The sequence below is a fragment of the Aplidium turbinatum genome, chromosome 15, assembly GCF_918807975.1.
Source record: "Aplidium turbinatum chromosome 15, kaAplTurb1.1, whole genome shotgun sequence".
Taxonomy (NCBI): domain Eukaryota; kingdom Metazoa; phylum Chordata; class Ascidiacea; order Aplousobranchia; family Polyclinidae; genus Aplidium; species Aplidium turbinatum.
In genome coordinates this window covers 8,307,292-8,324,249 of record NC_137486.1, presented here as the reverse complement: position 1 = coordinate 8,324,249, position 16,958 = coordinate 8,307,292, and the positions used below count along the sequence as shown (strand labels likewise).

Sequence of the window (16,958 nt, the reverse complement as noted above, 5' to 3'; positions counted from 1 at the left end):
AGAGTATGTAGATTGGTACCGCGAGATAATAATATTTGTAAAAATGAAAATCCAGTACCGTAACTATTCATCAAATTTGAAACGCCTATGTTGTTTTTAAGTTTTGGCATAACCTGCTGGTGCTGTTAGTCATCTATAGCTGCAATTCTATAAAGCATGTTTTCTTTTCAGCATTGTAGTCTATCAAACAATATTGAGCATAGCTTGAGTGTCTGACGCTTTAACTAAAGCAAAAATAGTAGGAAACTAACAACACTTGAAAACACAATCAAATCACTAAAATTCTTTTATTTTAGACCAAATCGATGCGCATAAAGGCCTAACCAACTAACAGATACAAGGATAGTAAAAAGTAATGAAAACAATGCAATTGCATAAAAACGCATAAGAAAGCAATACAAGGTCATTTGTAGCAAGACCACGCTCATGACACAAGTGTGATCGTTGTTTATTTATTTTTGTAAGAAGTGTTCAGGAATCAGCGTTGAACTTCTTATACGAGGCACAGTACAGCACAAAGGAACAACTAAAAATTAAGATTATATGAAAAGTAAGACAGAAAAAATGGCGTTGTAGTAATTAGTTCATTTATTGGTTTTTAAAAAGGAACTTTTTTACACAAAAACAACGTTTTCTAAACATTTGATGTTTGAACCCGTTGTTTTATTGGGCACTTTGACTAAAGCACGTACTGTACTCAATAAACTGATGTAGGCTATCATAATTACCTCGTAGTCTAACGATATTAAAATAATAACGCTCTATTATTTCTCTTGTTTTGTTAAAAAAAGTACTCCATCTTATATGCGATACCAGTTTTATTCACTTTGAGAATCCAATGAATCTCCATTATTCCAAGCGATTGGAAAACATCATTGACATTTACAGTAGTTTGCCGGGTGCTCGTTTACTAATACGCATCGTATCACCAAACCGTGGATGAAACAACAGAAAAAATAGCTGCAATGAAGGCTTTGATTTTTGAGTGTGGATAGTAACGTCAGTGGCACCCCAAACAGCAAACAAGTTGTTTTTACAATGATCTGCAGATGTTGAATCAATGTAAAAAACGACTGATTTTCTGTCTGGGACAAGTTCTATTGGGCCTGAAAAACACGAAGTTTAAAAACAACTCCGCAATCCATCCATCAATGCTAAAAATGGAATGTCAAGATAAAGCTCACTCTTGTACATCAATTCGATCAACTGTGATCATAGATATCTATACTTGGTTATACCACATTACTACAACATATTAGAATGTTTAAACTCATCAGGTAAACGAAGTAAAAAAATTGTTAGTGAGCCATCAAGTAATACACACAGGTAACACTTAATTGTACATTAGAATATTTAATGAGTTGTTGTTTGGCTTTTCACTTTTTGCTAGTGTATTCTACTTGCATCAACACCTCTGCATGATATGGGCTAAAATTCGTCATCACAAAATTTTTTTTAAGCATAATTGACTTCTTCATAAGCAGCTTTATTGAAACACTTTTTTAAATAGTTTAACCTTTTGTTTTTTTGGTCATCGGAACCTAAAGCCGACGATCACAGAGAACAAAGAAAGAAAAGCAGTGAGTCAGTGTTAAAAAATTTTGTGAAAAATAGCTTGCAGTAGAAAAAAAATAAAAATTTAAAACAGATAAATAAAGAGCAAACGCTACAGGTTACAATGACGGAGTTTGATCTATAGTGACAAGGGATTTAAAGAGCCGTAGCCTAGAGGCGGCAAATCGGTATTAAAAGATTGAAGCTGGTTAGTTTCAAAGTGCGGCGATGAATAGAGACGATGTTGATATTGACCAGCTGCAGCGCCACCGTAAGGAGACTGATGATTGTACTGATGGCTGGCCGGGGATTGTCTATGCATGTATGCTGCTGCCATTACAGACATTCCTTTGCCTGAAGACACCACAGGTTGGGGTAAAGAAGATGGATATCCGTTAGCTCCGTCGTAATGTTGTGTTTCCATCTTTAGATCCTTACTTCGAACCCTGAGCGATGTAGCAGACCTGTCCAAATTATGTGAGCTTCCGTATACGTGACTTCGCTGCGTATGTGTGGTTCCTGGGTATGCTGACATCATTGAGTTTTGTTGTTGAAGATTATGCAAAAATGGATTCAAGCCTTGCGCTTGCTGACTACGCGAATATTCCTCCGAATATTGCATGGCCCCGCAAACAGCCGTGTCTCTGTAAGGTTCAGAAATGGGAATAGTAGTGTCTCCGCTTGGTAAAGCGCTGAGGTCTTGTGGCTGAGGGATCATCGGCCGAAGGTGGTTGCTAGTTTGAGGAGGACTTAAAACGTCATCCTGAGGAGACAATTGACTACTGTTGGAAGATGACAAGTCCTCTATTTTTCTAGATGTTGTCATTGGTGGATTTGAAAATTGAGATTTTGTGGATGATGCCATCCAGCTGGAATAAGACATCATGCTAGCATCCGAATTGTATGGCTCACAAGCGGAAGACCCAAAGGAACGTTTGTAATGTTTTTGCAAAGAACTACTAGGTTGTTCGCTGAAAGTTTGTAAAACTGTTTCTTTGGAGTCCGATTTGGATTTATAATCTGTTGAAAGTTGAAGAGAAGGGTCTTCTGGTTTATTGGATGATCTTAAGGTTGCATCTTCAAACAATTCCTCATTGTCTTCTCGATGTGTTTCGTGCTTCTTTTTTGACTTTTTGCGCTTGCGCTTTTCTCCTGGTAGCTTATCACTTGTGACACATTTACCGCCTGCATCTGAAACTGTTCCATCTGTGCCATCACAAAACGTATCTTCGTTCATCTCTTTGGGTTTTATCACCCCATCATCGTTTGCGTTATCAAGAGGTTGGCCGTTGTTGTCATCATCAACTTTATCAGAGTTTGCTTTGTTTGATTTGCTCTGCATTTTCAACTGGCGACGAAGTTTTGCGCGACGATTTTGGAACCAAACCTGAAAACACAAAAAAATATTTTAGTAAATTGCCATTTAGGTTTTTGTAAGAAGCTTTAAAAAGTTGAGCAAATATCAAAACAAGCTCTAGATTTTCAAACTATCTTTGTTAAACCGCTCCAAGATTTACCTACTCGTGAAGAAGATTAGCTAAAGCAGCTTTAACTAAAGTTACCAGTCCAAATCTCAACTGAAGAAGGATCACCAGCAATTCCGATTAAATTACATAATAAGTAAAACTAAAACACAAGACAGTTTGATCCGCTTAGCGCTGGCTAGCCGTGAGAAGTAAAGAGTGTGATGCATTAGCTGTGGACTTTGGGACTCGGTGTCGCCATTCCTTCTCATCTCATTCTAGGTCTAAGGTTGAACTATTGACGAAAATTCAAAACTTTTTAAAGTAAAAACCCGTAAGTTAAAAAAATAATGCGTCTGTCCTAATTATGACCCAGAGCCCTTGCCAAAAACGTTATTTCGTAACCAAATAACGGTGCTCCGCATACCACTCAAATGCAAGATAAGCGCGTGTTGTTTTGTTAGAAGGAGATTGTGTTTGTGTTGGGTGATGAGACTAGTTTGATCTTATGTCTCCCGCTACAATTTAGCCAACAGTCGTGCTCACTGGGGTAGAAATATCAAAGCAGATGGTAATAGCTTTTTTTCATCCTTCGTTTACCACTTTCCTTTACAGATCGGTGAACAAAATCCCACAATTTTACAGCAAACCTCCTTATCTATAAACATTAACGAAACAACAGTTTACATCTTTCTTGCTGAACCCCATGTCAAGGATTGTTGCTTTTTTGTGTTTGCTTAGTAAAGGCCAATCCGTCAAAAAGTCTTTGGAGAGTTTTGTGTTTGCAAAGTAATTCATAAACCTAAGTGACTTAAGCCGACTGCTTCTCTGATAGCAGTTAACGATTATAAATTTGAACCCAAGTGAAGTTTTGGCAAAACGATACCTGCTTGAAAGGAGCCGTTTGTTTAGAAAACAGTTTGTATCAGCTAGAATGAAGTAACTCTTTAAATTAATCAAAACACAAAGGGAAAAAAATGTTTCCAAATGATGTTTGAAAAAACTAACAAAGGTTTGTAAGGGACTTTGCGCAAACTGCAAGACAAAATGCCGCGAAATTACTATGCACAAGTGAAAAAACTTATCCTCTTAACTATTTTTCAAACTTATTGTTTCGTAAATAAATTCATACTGGTGTAACAAAAACCAAAAATGAGGAAAGCTGCTGAATAAAAGTTTTTTTTCTCAACTTAAAAATATAGAAAAGTTGCAGACAACAAGTATAATAACAATAATAACAACAGTACAATAATAATAAGATGAGTTAAGTTCAAGTATAATAAAATCCTTTTTATTTTAGTCTATGTATATACCTTTTGCAGTAGTTATTGATACGTGTATTGGTAGAACAGTAAAGCTGATAAAAGGTTTAATAATAAACAAAAATACGCAAACTCAAATTTTAAGCTCGTGGATTGGGCAGTTTATATTTTTAAGTTCGGTTACTTTGAATCGTGAATTGTCTGAATAATGATCAATGTCTTGAAGTGTTGGACATTTATTAATACGAAAAGTTATTTTCGTTCTGCTTGTTCAATATGTGAATTGAATAAAGAGCCCTAAGTGTAGATACTAAACTCATGTTCAGCAAACATTTTAAAAACTTTACTGTCTTAATCTTTAGTGCAGTAAATGTAAGCTATCGCTAGTGCCCCCCAGTTTCAAATTAGGTTGCGGCTGACGTCACAAAGACAAAATGACTCAAAGCTTACAGTTATAGCACTGAAGATGAATACAGTAGCCTATAGCTTTATAACATGAGTTTAGCATCTACATTGAAGGCTTTTTACCTTTGATTACAAAAAAGCTTGTTTTACAAGATGAGAAAAAAAGGGAAATTCACCCTTTCATTTCTGACTATTGGAAGACTTCGTGTTTGTTTGTCTTATTTTATTCTTCTACATATTTTTACAATTAATTAAACAAACTACACTTGTGTAATTATAAAATGCTCAGTAGGGGTAGTTAATTAATTTGCCAGTTCATTTTTATAATACGTAGGTACACTCATACATTTGTTTTAGAATTAATTATTTTGCAACAATATTGCCAATAAATCGAAACGATGCAAAAAGCTACACAGTGAGCAATCATTGAAAAATCAATTTAGTACAAAAATTATTGTGATCTCTGTTCCTTTCCAAATGATCAAAAATTTGTTAAAATGAATAAAATTTATAAAAATGGCGGTAGACTATAATAATATATAAGCTTATTTTGTAATTGAAACTTTTTTTAGAGAGCGATTGAATGAAAAAGACTTAAAAATGGTATAAATTTACAAGTATTTAATTAAGTCTCTTCACAATTGATTTCTTTTTGATTAAGCAAAATCGGTAGCTTACAAACAACCTTCAATTGAACCAAGAAATATGAACTACCTATAATGTAAACTATTTGCCGTGGCCCGTACCAACAAGGGTCAAGTGACTGTGATAACAAGTAAATTATTTTGTTACAAAATCACCAGAAAGGTGTTTGCCGTGATCAAACCTAATCAAATTTAGAACGTGCTGCAGAAGTTGCTTAATTTAAAACCGTAACATTAACTCAAATTATCCAACACAAAATCAAGTTAGTTGACAAATCAGGATAATCTTGGCCTAATAGAATTTCTTTCAATTATGAAAGCTGTGAAAGAGATAATCTTGCCATCTTCTAAGCTAAAGCGCTGAATTGATTCAATGTTGCGTTTGTCATCAGTGTCTTATTCTTTAAATCAAACTGTGTAACCTGGTTGCTTTTCAATTAGTCCCAAATTTCGTCTTTAAAATTACACTTCATTGTACTGTATTGTCAAGTCATTTTCGCTACAGCGATTTTATGCGTGCAAAGATTTCTGTTGAGCCAAAATAGAAAGTAAACAGTGCCGGATATTGCGTTTAACCTTTTTTAAAGTACCTTTTCTTTCCAATAATAGATTAATTAAGTCAAATTAACGCGCTGAGATCTACAAGGGGAGAGAATCGTTTTAACAGTCAGCGACACGCAACGTTCCAGAACAATAGAAGTCGACCGAGAAGCGCAAGTAATCCTGAGGGGGTTGCCAGTCGCGTAGGAACGTCAGAGAGCAATACGCTACATTTGATATCTTAATCAATCAATTGTGATTACACAAAAAAATCGCATGAAACAAACCTGGTCTGTCATGCTAACCAAACTAAAGTTTCTGTTGAAAAAACGTCCGATTACGTTTGCAAGCCGTAAACAAAATTGTTCTGTAAAACTGCGACAATTTTTGAAAATATTCGTTGTTGGTTCCGCGGCAAACGGACATTTATTAGGTTTTTAAACAAAGGACACAAAAAACATTGGAATGAAAATTGATGTAGCAAATTAATCAGTGCAGAGTCACAGCTTGTTTCTCACAGTCCACAAGTCTCAAGGATTTTTTGTTCTTTAATTTTCAAATCAATTATGTCTCTTGAATTACAAAATTGAAAACGCTCTTGACATAAGACGAAGAAGGAAAGCAGCTTGAAGCAGATGATGTGCGATAAATTAAATTTGAAATTGCAATTTAAACTTTCAAATTACCAAATTATTTACAACTTTAATTCGGTTAACTCTCAATTAAGTTAAAGATTAACTAGTTGCTTCACAAAATTAGCAACTAACATCACACGCTTTCGAAAATAAACTCTTCTTATTTGGTTTCTGTTGAATTAGTTTCTCTCAAGTTAATGTGGCATTTGTTGTTTTGGCATGAAATAATAATGTTGGGTGTAGACTTTGGTTTTCAGATATTTATTTGTTTGGGAGGAAAAAACTAATGCTTGATGTAAAAGAAATGATATTGGGTATTACATCAACGTAAACATAATTTTACTTTACACGCTTGAATGAATAATGATTCTACAACGTCGACAACACTTCAGAAGCAGTCTGGATTGACACATCTCAATGGCGGCTCTAATAAAAGTGAAAAATATGTTTTGGCTGACAACAGTACTTAAAATTTTTCTTCTGTGTTTCAAAGGTTGTAATTTATGAATTGCATTGAATAAGACAAATTAGTCTTGTCAAAGTAGACCCCTATGAAAAGCAACCTTAGCTTACAATAACGTCGATAACAGCAACTAAAAAATCGCACATACTGAGAAGTCATTTGCTATCTCGACGAGATGAACACGAAAAAGATTCCTCTTTCTCAAGGACTTGACAGAAAATGTTAAATTAGTGTTTATAAAATAAATGAAGACGAGAAAAACGTTGAAACAGTGATAAAGGTTGTCGTTTTATTCTGGAAAACTTTAGAAAGGGCACAAATTTCTTCTAAAGGTATTCATTTTTGCATTCGTCGCTTTGGTTCTGACTGTTATTAAGCATTTGCACAAAATGTAATTCAACATGATTTGGAAAAGAAGCGATTTTGCTGCGGCCATATAGTTTTTCGGCTTGTAGAAGCGAAAATATTTGTTAAAAATTACAGGAGATGTGAAAAATTCAATTATTTTTAGTCAGAAATTGATGTTTAATTTGGGTTTATAGTCTCGCCAAATTTTGTCTGGCGAGTATGACGTAAAACAATTATACAAAAAGTGTTGTTGATTAACCTATAAACAGTACTTATCGTTAAAAAACAAAACGAATCCATACAATTAGACTCACGCTTACTTGCTTACAACCATAAAGTGACTACGAGTGTATGGGTTCTTTGCCAATAAAAATAAGAAAAAGTCAATGACCTTTGAGTCTGCGTCAATGCGGTAATCGGTGGGGCTCCATTTTAATGGTAAATTTTAAAGTGTTTTTGACAAAAAGTTACTTTGCATTTTGAAAAAGCAAAATGAGTGTCAGTAAATATTGATGAACATGTTAATGAGTTTTTGAAAGAAAGTACACCCAAACAATTAAACCAAAAAGTTTACAAAAAAGATAAGTGTAAATGCGGTCGACATCCAAGATTTTCTTGTGTTTATGAAACAAAAAACGACTTTAAAGAACAAGGAGCTCCAGTTTGAACGGCGACTCTGCTGGCGCCTTCTTGAGTTCAAGTTAGAAAGTTCAAAGAATCTTTAAAAGATCCAATGTTTGTGGACGTTTGTATGGGACCTAGTCAGGTGGAAATGGGTCCGTCTCCCGACGCCCATCTTTCCAGGCGGTTTCTCAACTGGAAACTCAACGAAACCTTCTAACATTGTTTCTACATTTTAAGATATCAAATTAGCAAAGAAATGATCTACTGTGCTCAATGAATTGTGAATTTTTTTCGGAGCCTCAATCACTTTTAACGGTTTCACCCTCACCTGAAATGAGTCAATGAACTTTTTATTTTTGAAGTCTTATGATATTTTGCTTGAAATTAATGAACGTGTCAACGTTTCCATTAGTGATAATGACGCTGATGATAAGTTTCACTGACATCATCTCACCACTAAGCTATTTTTGTAGTCTCTGTTTCAAAAATCAAAAGATGTCTCCGTGATTCATTATTTGAGCTGTGAAAATTTTATTTTAAAAGACTTTGTTGAATTTACCGCGTTATAATTAACACAAGCGACAGTGCGTTGCTGCTTTAAACAAAAATAGCAAAAATAAGCTCAATTATTTAAGCCAAAATAACAGGTTTTTATAGTTTCAAAATAACAATCTTATAGACTTCTTTGAAGTTTTAGGTAATTTTCAAGTTATGTATCTTTGTACTGCAATCATCGTTTTGGTGAACTCTGATGCCAAAATTAGTGCTATTGATAAACCTGCTTGTATTTGTTTGTTTTATTTAATTACTTGAACCCGCATACACATCTGATTAAGTTAAATCAAGTCAATATGTGAGATAATCAAATTTACATTACCTTTACAAACCAACACTGAAGTAAACCGCGGAAATCAAATTACAAGTGATTTAAGAGTAGAATATGCTGTGCCTAAACCCCACTTAACCTACAAATGTTATACATCCAAACAGCTAATCTGGCTATTGCTGCCTTTGCAAGGTATGGTAGTTGCGTGGAAAATCTTTTGCATTTCATTGACATTTAGGTAATATGATTAATGACATTTAGGTAATATCTCACTGAACAAACAATTAAAATTAAGATGGCGGATGCACCTAAAACCATAAATGCATGTTGCTGGAACCACGGTATTCAGCCGGCCAATCCCCCCAACTATCAAAGCCAACTGTGACGAACTTCAATTTTGTCATAAAAATCAACTTAACATTTGAACATGAGTACATACATTCGACCATAAATGAAAAATTTCATACCTTTTTTATGTAGTAAGCTAAAATATTGTCTAAATTCCACTTCTCTTATTTTGGTAGTGTCAAGGGCCAGAGTGCCTACACACCATCGCAAAGAATAAACATATAGGCTACTCGGCTGTGGTTACTTCAGTGATTTATTTCTTTTTTTTTTTCAACAATTTTAAATTTTGTTTACCTACGATTTTGCTTGTGCTTTTTGTCTTTCATGCACTATTGCTTGGATTTTTTAACAAAATTTTTTTTTATCAATTTAACAGAAGGAAACTTTTTTGAACTGCCGTGCTAGAATTTTTTTTTTCCCAAAAACAAGCGTCTAAACTTGGATTGTACTGAACTTAACATACTCCTAGGAAATTGTGGAATCAGCATTATTAATTAGTCAAAAGGCAATTTATAAACATAAAAGATTTTATGTTAGTGGCCTTTTAAAAGCTGTCCGCTTGGTCAACAAAATTAAATCCATCGGGCCACACCAGAATCACGTATTCTGTAGTGAACGAGCCAACACTGCGTCAGCATGAAGGAGTTGAATGCATTGCTATGAAAAATAGGCTCACTGGCGACATTTTTCAAAACAAATTTCGCTATTTTGAAGAAAGCTATAAAAAAGAGATTAACTTTTAGCCTACGTTTATTTGACCGAGTGGAGTTTTGGATTTTAAAAAGTCTAGAAAGATCGAAAAAAATGTTTTCTTCGTTTGGTAATAGTGGTGTTCGTGATTGGTTTTCTACCAAACTTGTTTTATTCTTCTGTCGCGCAATTCTTGTTTCCGAACTTCGCTTAAAAGGTTGTGCCATGATTTTTGACTTCTTATTGCATAGATGCTTTTATTTCTGCTTTTTCGTTTGTAAGCTACTGGTGTAAACCAAACAGGAACAACAGCTTGTTTTTAGTTGTGAGACATTAAACACTGTTACTTGCAGCAAGCGAAGGCCAATGCTTTCCTTTGTTCAAATTATAGCCTGATTATATCGACGAGTCCAGGCTATACCTTACAGAAGAAGAATCAAATTATGGATTACCTATAGGACCTAGGTCTAAGAATATTTTAAAAGCTTAGTTACTTGTATTCTTGCTTCAATCAAGTCCAACCGCAAAGCTAGAGCTTCTCTCATGAAAATGTCAGGATAATGCGTTGTGTGGAAGGCTCTTTCTAACTCTTCAAGCTGCCATTGACTGTAGTTTGCTCTTGCCCGTCGTTGTTTACTTGGTTTACTGTCATCTGAAAATACAATAATATCAATTTCTTTTAGCACACAAATTTTCGTTTCTAGTCATACATCATTGTGCCGAACATGTCCATGGACGGAGATGTCTAATTGTGCCCATTTCAGGCGCACATTTTGGAAGAAATTAAAATACTGAACTTCAGTCTTCTTTGTTCAGAAGGAGTGGTCAAATTTAAGTTATCAAACGAAGTACAACAGCACACATACTGTTGTAAGTTAGTTTATTATAAAAAAAAAAACTTTTATCAAGGTACTGGCCATTTGATACTAATTACTGTATACTGACACTGATATCATAATCGCGAGCAACATTTTGGTTAAGAAAAAATAAACATATACAATATACATTGATATAGTCAAATAAGCAACGGATTAGAGTGACAGAAACGTTTAGTTTTTATAACTAAAACATAGTTTCTCGTAGGTTTTTATCGGAAACTTTAAAAATTTCCAGTACCTGCGTTGGACTTTCACAGTAGATTTCATTAGGCCTAATTTTATGTTGGTGTCAATTTAATTTTGCACATCCAGTTCAAAGGATATTCACAAAAATTAATCCAAATAAACATAGGTGTCAAAATGAAGCAGCATTTAATAAAATCATTATAAAATGGAATGGTTACATTTTGTAAACAAATCATTTCATTTTGTACTTCCTTATATTTCGAACAAGAATAATAAGCTAATATGTTTTTTGTTAGTGCTGCATGTCTTCGCAGATATATATTGATCTCAGCTCTGTGCAAATCAAACAGCAATGAAAAAAGAATATTAAACATGTCTTCCCGGCTATACAGTATTGTAAATTTAAAAATACAAATAATGTAAAATTAAGAATCTTTATATCTAAAATATTCAGTACACTTCTAAGTACTGGTATAATTTTTTTTTCAAATGTTAGCACATGAAAGCAATCACTCCGTGACGGCTCTATTTTTACTCTTAAATTTTGCGCCTTTTCGAACAAAATGGCGGGTAATTATTTTAAGTCATGATAAAATCCTGCTGCGGTATTACAATCGTCTGCGATTTTGATTATTATTCATTGAGCATCATAAAAAGATTTCCGACTCCATTTTTGAATGTTGACAAAATAAAAACAATGAGTGGTACGTATTTGACTTAACAATTGAAGGAACATGTCCAACAGAGTGGCATTGTAATAAAATTGAAATTTTCTACCAAAAGGTGACATATTTTTGTCCTGGAAATTTTATGGCACAGGTAATTAAAATTGAAAAGGAGGATTTTTGCCTGAAATGATGTTGTCAAAATATGGACACGAAGTGGGACATTGCCCGAGATATATCTTTAAAAAAAAACTCTGTGTTCACATCCACTTTTTTATTGAATACTTTAAGACAATAGGCTCAATCAAACAAAGATACTTAGTTATTTACACAACGATTGAATAACCGAGTGGTGTGAAAGCCATGATACAATGCTCGAAGTGACGTCGGTTCGACACCGCTCAGGGGACTGTTTCTGTATCTTCGTCAGGACACTTAAATCGTGTCAGAAAACTGATACGAAGTTTGGCTTTCTTTTCTTCTCGTCAACTTAATCTGAATGTTCAACTCCGGGCGTAAGCCAGGATTCCACAAAATTACTTTTTGTCAAGTCTGTTTTATAGTATGTTTCATCATAATATTAAAAAGAAACCCCTCATAAGATTGCCAAAATATGTAACAGTTAGGTCATACCACAGTGCCTCACCGGGCACTGACTATACGTTTGATGAGGTGCAGCTGGCATTATGGGCCGGTTTGGGCGTTTGCCAGATGGAGGTGTGTTGTCTTCATTATACAACTAAAAGGCTTTGCCATATAGCCTAATAATGCTTGTTTCATTGTACACAAACTTTTGAGTAGGCCTATGCTAATCGTTTTATAAAAAAATGAATGAAACTGATCACAAGGCATTTAATCCAATAACATGATAGGTTACGCTCTTTTGGTGTAAACTAAGCTAAAACTGTCACAAAGTGTTTCAGTCAGAATAAATGCCAATTCTCTCTTGAAACACTTTGTCTACCAAGCTAGGCATAGTTTACACCAGAAGAGCATGTCATGTTATTGCGTCTTTTAAAAAGTTAAAAAAGAGTAAGTTTCTGCTGTGCTAATTTTTCAAGTTTAATCGCAAAACAAAGGTTTGCATTTCTGTACAGTAATTTTATAGCTACTGCATGCCTTAAAATTGCTGAAATTGTTCCTTTCACTTACTTTGTGATCGCGTGATTTCTGTACAACAGGTGTTGAGAAATTGACAATGGAGCCCCGAAAGCACCAGGTTGCTTTCAAGGACATTTTCACTGATTCTTAGATTTAGAACGTAGCAAAAGATTTAAGGTCGAAATATGTCACAAACACCTTGTGCTACTTAATGTTGCTCCAAATCTTGTCTTAATCAAACACAGTAGTTTTCAGCTTGGTCTTACGGACAGAAAAAAAAGTCTAGGGGACCTACGAATTTACATGTGTTTTGCGTAAAAGTGCTAACAGTGAAGCACAAAAACACATATGTTTGACACTACTGTATATTTTCAACATTTTCACACAAGGCTCCTTGCAGAAGGTTTGAGGTGTGCATGTCTGATAATTTTTGGAAGAACAATCTTGACTAAAAAAGTTGGGAACCACTGATGCACTATAAAGTGGTCTTCAAAATAAAAACAATTTCCGATAAAACGTGATACTGTAATACTAATAGTAAATTACTAAACCGTTTTAGTCACTTAGGCTTTACCCTTGTGACATTGTACTAGACATAAAAAAGCAAACAGGTTGTTGAAACAAATGAAACAGACAAAGCATCAGGATATCCACACAATAAACATCTCTTTAGATAGAGGTATATATATGAGTGTACGGTCTTTTTGTACCACCAACAATTTATTAATTAATAATAATAATAATTTTAGTTTTTATATAGCGCTGTATCCATCGCAGAATGCGTTGCTCCACAGCGCTTTACATAACAGACAGTGTCAATGCAGCCGTATAGAGGCGCAACTGAGTACATTATTACCCGAATCCACTCCATTGCTCAGTGCCAAGCAGAAATTAGATTCAGTACCATTTTTAAAAAGTCTTTGTATGACCCGACAAGGTATCGAACCCATGCCTACCGCTTCAGAGGCGGGCGCACTAACCACTAAGCCACTGATATTGCGTAAAAAAACTCAGCCCTAACGTAATTTCTAACGAGCAACTGGTAAAGTTAATGGTGATTTCAAGATTTCATTGAAACAAATGTCATATTTCCATAACCACAACAGAACATATTAAAACAATCATTTGCGGTAAGGGTAAATTAATCTAATTAAAAATATGTTGATATTTTTTGGTTCCCACGTTTTATCAATCAACACTTTGCTTCTTCAAGATAGAGGCAAAGTTACCAGGACTAGTCAAAACACCTTCCAACGCAGGTGACGACTGACATCTTTCAGCTAATCAGTGGAACAACTGTTGCTTAGAAATATGCGTGGCAAAACGTTTAAGCATTTCTCTTGGTTCGGCCATCAGTTGCAATTTTAGTGTTGCAGTTTTTTCTGGCATGCCTACGGTATTTAGATCCTTTATATTGTTGTAGCATCTACAGAAAACTGTTTTCGGATTGGTTGTTCTGCTTCGGGGTTGTTTTGGCCATCAACAAAATACCAAATAAATCCCAAAAATCAAAACATAAAATAGTAAAATGTTCAATGCATCATAACATTCATAAGACCATTGTGTAATTATAAAAAAACAACTTGAAAGTTCGTTTTTCTGCAAAAAGTAATCGTGATAATTTTTTTGTTCGGTCTCACCACTATGTTGGTACTGCTCAGTTGATGATTCAAAGCGTTCAATTTAAGCAAATTTTTAATGCAAACTACATGATAAACCGTACGTTATTTTATAAACTTTTCAACCTAAAACGAATTATTAACTATTATGCACTATTGATCTACTCTTGCGGGTAAACTAGCATCGTTTGTTTGAGTTTTTAACTCAAACCATTTCATAGCTGTTTTTTTCTTGAAAGATTGTTTTGAAATTTTTGAAATTAGTTTTTTATATTTAGATATACAAGCTACAGACGACTTCTGCATCTGTAAAGTCAAGTAACTATTGAAAATATTATTTTAAAGAGCAAGAGAGGGTGGTAAACCGAGAAGTATATTATGCTCAACAAGGACGCGAGTGAGTTTATACTTGTGGTGATAATACAGCTATAGTAGGCTATGCTTCTAACTTACCAAAATTGTATTCACCTCCAACACCAGTAAACCCAGCCGCTTGTGAGGCCATCATCAAGGCTTGCTTGCATGGATCAGACTGGACGTATCCTTGGAGAAAGCCATCGTACGTGCCGTACATAGCAGCCGCGGCCGCTCGGTGAGGATAATAATTTTGAGGGCATCCGGCAGTCCCAGATCCCGCTGATGGTGAAAGAGAGAACCGGCCTGGCCGATGATAAAGCGGTGGTGGATAAGTCATCATGGAAGACGGGACGAGTGATTGTGGTCCATACATTTTGGTTGTAAGATTTCAATACAGGCTGAGTGCTTTGATGAAGTTTCAAACTGACGAAAATACGTTTTTGCAATTTCTGAACAATACTTGTACAAATGTGGCCAAAATGGCGAAAAGAAAAACAAAACGTTTTTAGTTTTTAACACTATAATCAGCTGCCTAAAGAAACATAAAAAAAAAACAGTTTTAATTAATTATTATAAATATTTTTGACTGCGTTACAAATTGCACATCAATCACTTACTTATATCTTTGAATAATGATAGTAATCATTGTTAGCCGCCTCAACAATTAACATATCTTCTCCTGCATTGTAGTATTCGATGTCTCACAGCTGACATACCAATCAATGATGCAATGTCTTTTGACAACTACAGAGCATAACGTAACTGGTTTTAAAGAGTTTCACCTAGAAAAGAAAAAAGTGATACGTCATTCAACTAGGATCGCGTTTTCATAGTTAACTCGATTTGGAAAACGAGAAATCACTTGCACCTTTCTTTGTTTTTTATTGTCGAAGTGTGGTTGTGCTCAGGGCAATAACAAGTTTCAACAAAATTTAAAAAACATGGGACGACGATACGCTTTGCTTGTGTAAGATACGATAAACTGTCACAAGATGTTGATAGTGATAATGCGCATTTATTTCGACGTTTTCTCTAGTTAAAATATGTTTTACTGTAATCCACTGTGCATCGCAACAAATGATCGATTTAAACAAACTAAATTTATTAATAAACATACAGTATATACTGTATAAAAAAAAGGTATACAAATTTTCTTTCAGATCGAAAAAAAAAATGGTCAATTTGCAGAATTTGTTACTTTCGTTTTCTCAGCAAGCAAAAGTTTGACTTTTCACCAATTCTTTTATTGCAATACAGTAGGCTACTTGCATTTTTACGAAATACTTTAATGTTGATATATTAAACCATAGACATACATAGGACGAAGCCGAGCAACGTTATCAAGTTTAACATATTCAAGTATATCACGTTTACAGCAACACAAAACTACGCAACAAATTAAATATCGAATGTTTTTGACATCATAAGATGTCCTCTTCAGGAATAACATCTAGCCTACACAATTTAACTACGTACATCTGCATATAATACAGTGGTTTATTAAATCTATAAACAGGAAAAAACAAAAACTGCCCAGTACTTTTGACTAGCTCAAACTCAACGATATAGGCTCCACGAGAATCAAAGGTAACTGCATCAAAAAGTATTGAACAGATCACATGATGTGGTAGAAAGGCAAGGTGCGAAACTGATTTTAAAATACAGAGAGCAGCAAGACTTCTCATGTACAGAATGCAAAAACAACGTTTCTATCAAGCAATTTGAGATCATATCCAGAGGCAGGTCTGAGTATCAAACCAAGATCTTAGAAGCCTTGTACGTAAAACGTAACAATCAGTGCTGTATTCGTAAAAAAAGCACAGGGTATACTGTCAGATTTGCCAAAATGATAAATAATACACAACTTGTAAAATACTAATCTTTATTCTATTTCTACCATAACATGAATTACCAAAATTGGACGAGAGGAACAAAATTGTTTATTTTTCTATAAATACATTCCAATTAGTATACATCTTTAACCTCTTTACAAATTTGGGATCTAGTATTCTTAGCTTGTTGTTGTCGCATCCAGGCTTAGACCTGGTGGTTGAAAATTTAGGTTAAGTGGACGGGAAGACAAGGAAGCCAATCTTCGTGTCCACCTTCAAACATGCCTTAAATGTCCTGCCAAAGACACAGCCGCATGCTCGTAAGCGGTATCGAACCGGCGCCTTTCGAGTGCCGTTCTAGGGCTCTCACCACTCGGCAATGCAGCCAACTCAGCTATATATCGTTCGCTGATCAGTGGTTTAGCAGCCAGGATCTTACATATTTTTTAGCGCTAAATTGATAGCCACAGGTAGTTCATTGCAATTAATAAACATCAAACAGCTCACATTATTAATGG

The 16,958-nt window shown here is 34.7% G+C and overlaps 1 protein-coding gene across 1 annotated transcript; it reads right to left on the bottom strand.

The window, feature by feature from the left end:
- Positions 1–283: 283 nt before the first annotated feature.
- LOC145784498 (uncharacterized) lies at positions 284–15,065 on the bottom strand. Its single transcript, XM_082596327.1, has 3 exons — positions 14,705–15,065; positions 10,297–10,454; positions 284–2,941 (listed from the first exon to the last, which is right to left on the bottom strand). The coding sequence occupies exons 1-3, from the start codon at positions 14,979–14,981 to the stop codon at positions 1,694–1,696; spliced, it is 1,683 nt and encodes a 560-aa protein (XP_082452453.1). The 5' UTR covers positions 14,982–15,065; the 3' UTR covers positions 284–1,693.
- Between the last annotated feature and the right edge of the window lie 1,893 nt (positions 15,066–16,958).

What these genes read in the sequence shown, in the direction of transcription:
- LOC145784498 (XM_082596327.1), bottom strand. Translation starts at nt 14,981, where the DNA reads ATGTATGGACCACAATCACTCGTCCCGTCTTCCATGATGACTTATCCA. An exon ending in TGGAGGTGAATACAATTTTG is followed by an intron (nt 10,455 to 14,704) that starts GTAAGTTAGAAG and finishes TTGTATTTTCAG; the next exon opens with ATGACAGTAAACCAAGTAAA. An exon ending in TGATTGAAGCAAGAATACAA is followed by an intron (nt 2,942 to 10,296) that starts GTAACTAAGCTT and finishes TTGTGTTTTCAG; the next exon opens with GTTTGGTTCCAAAATCGTCG.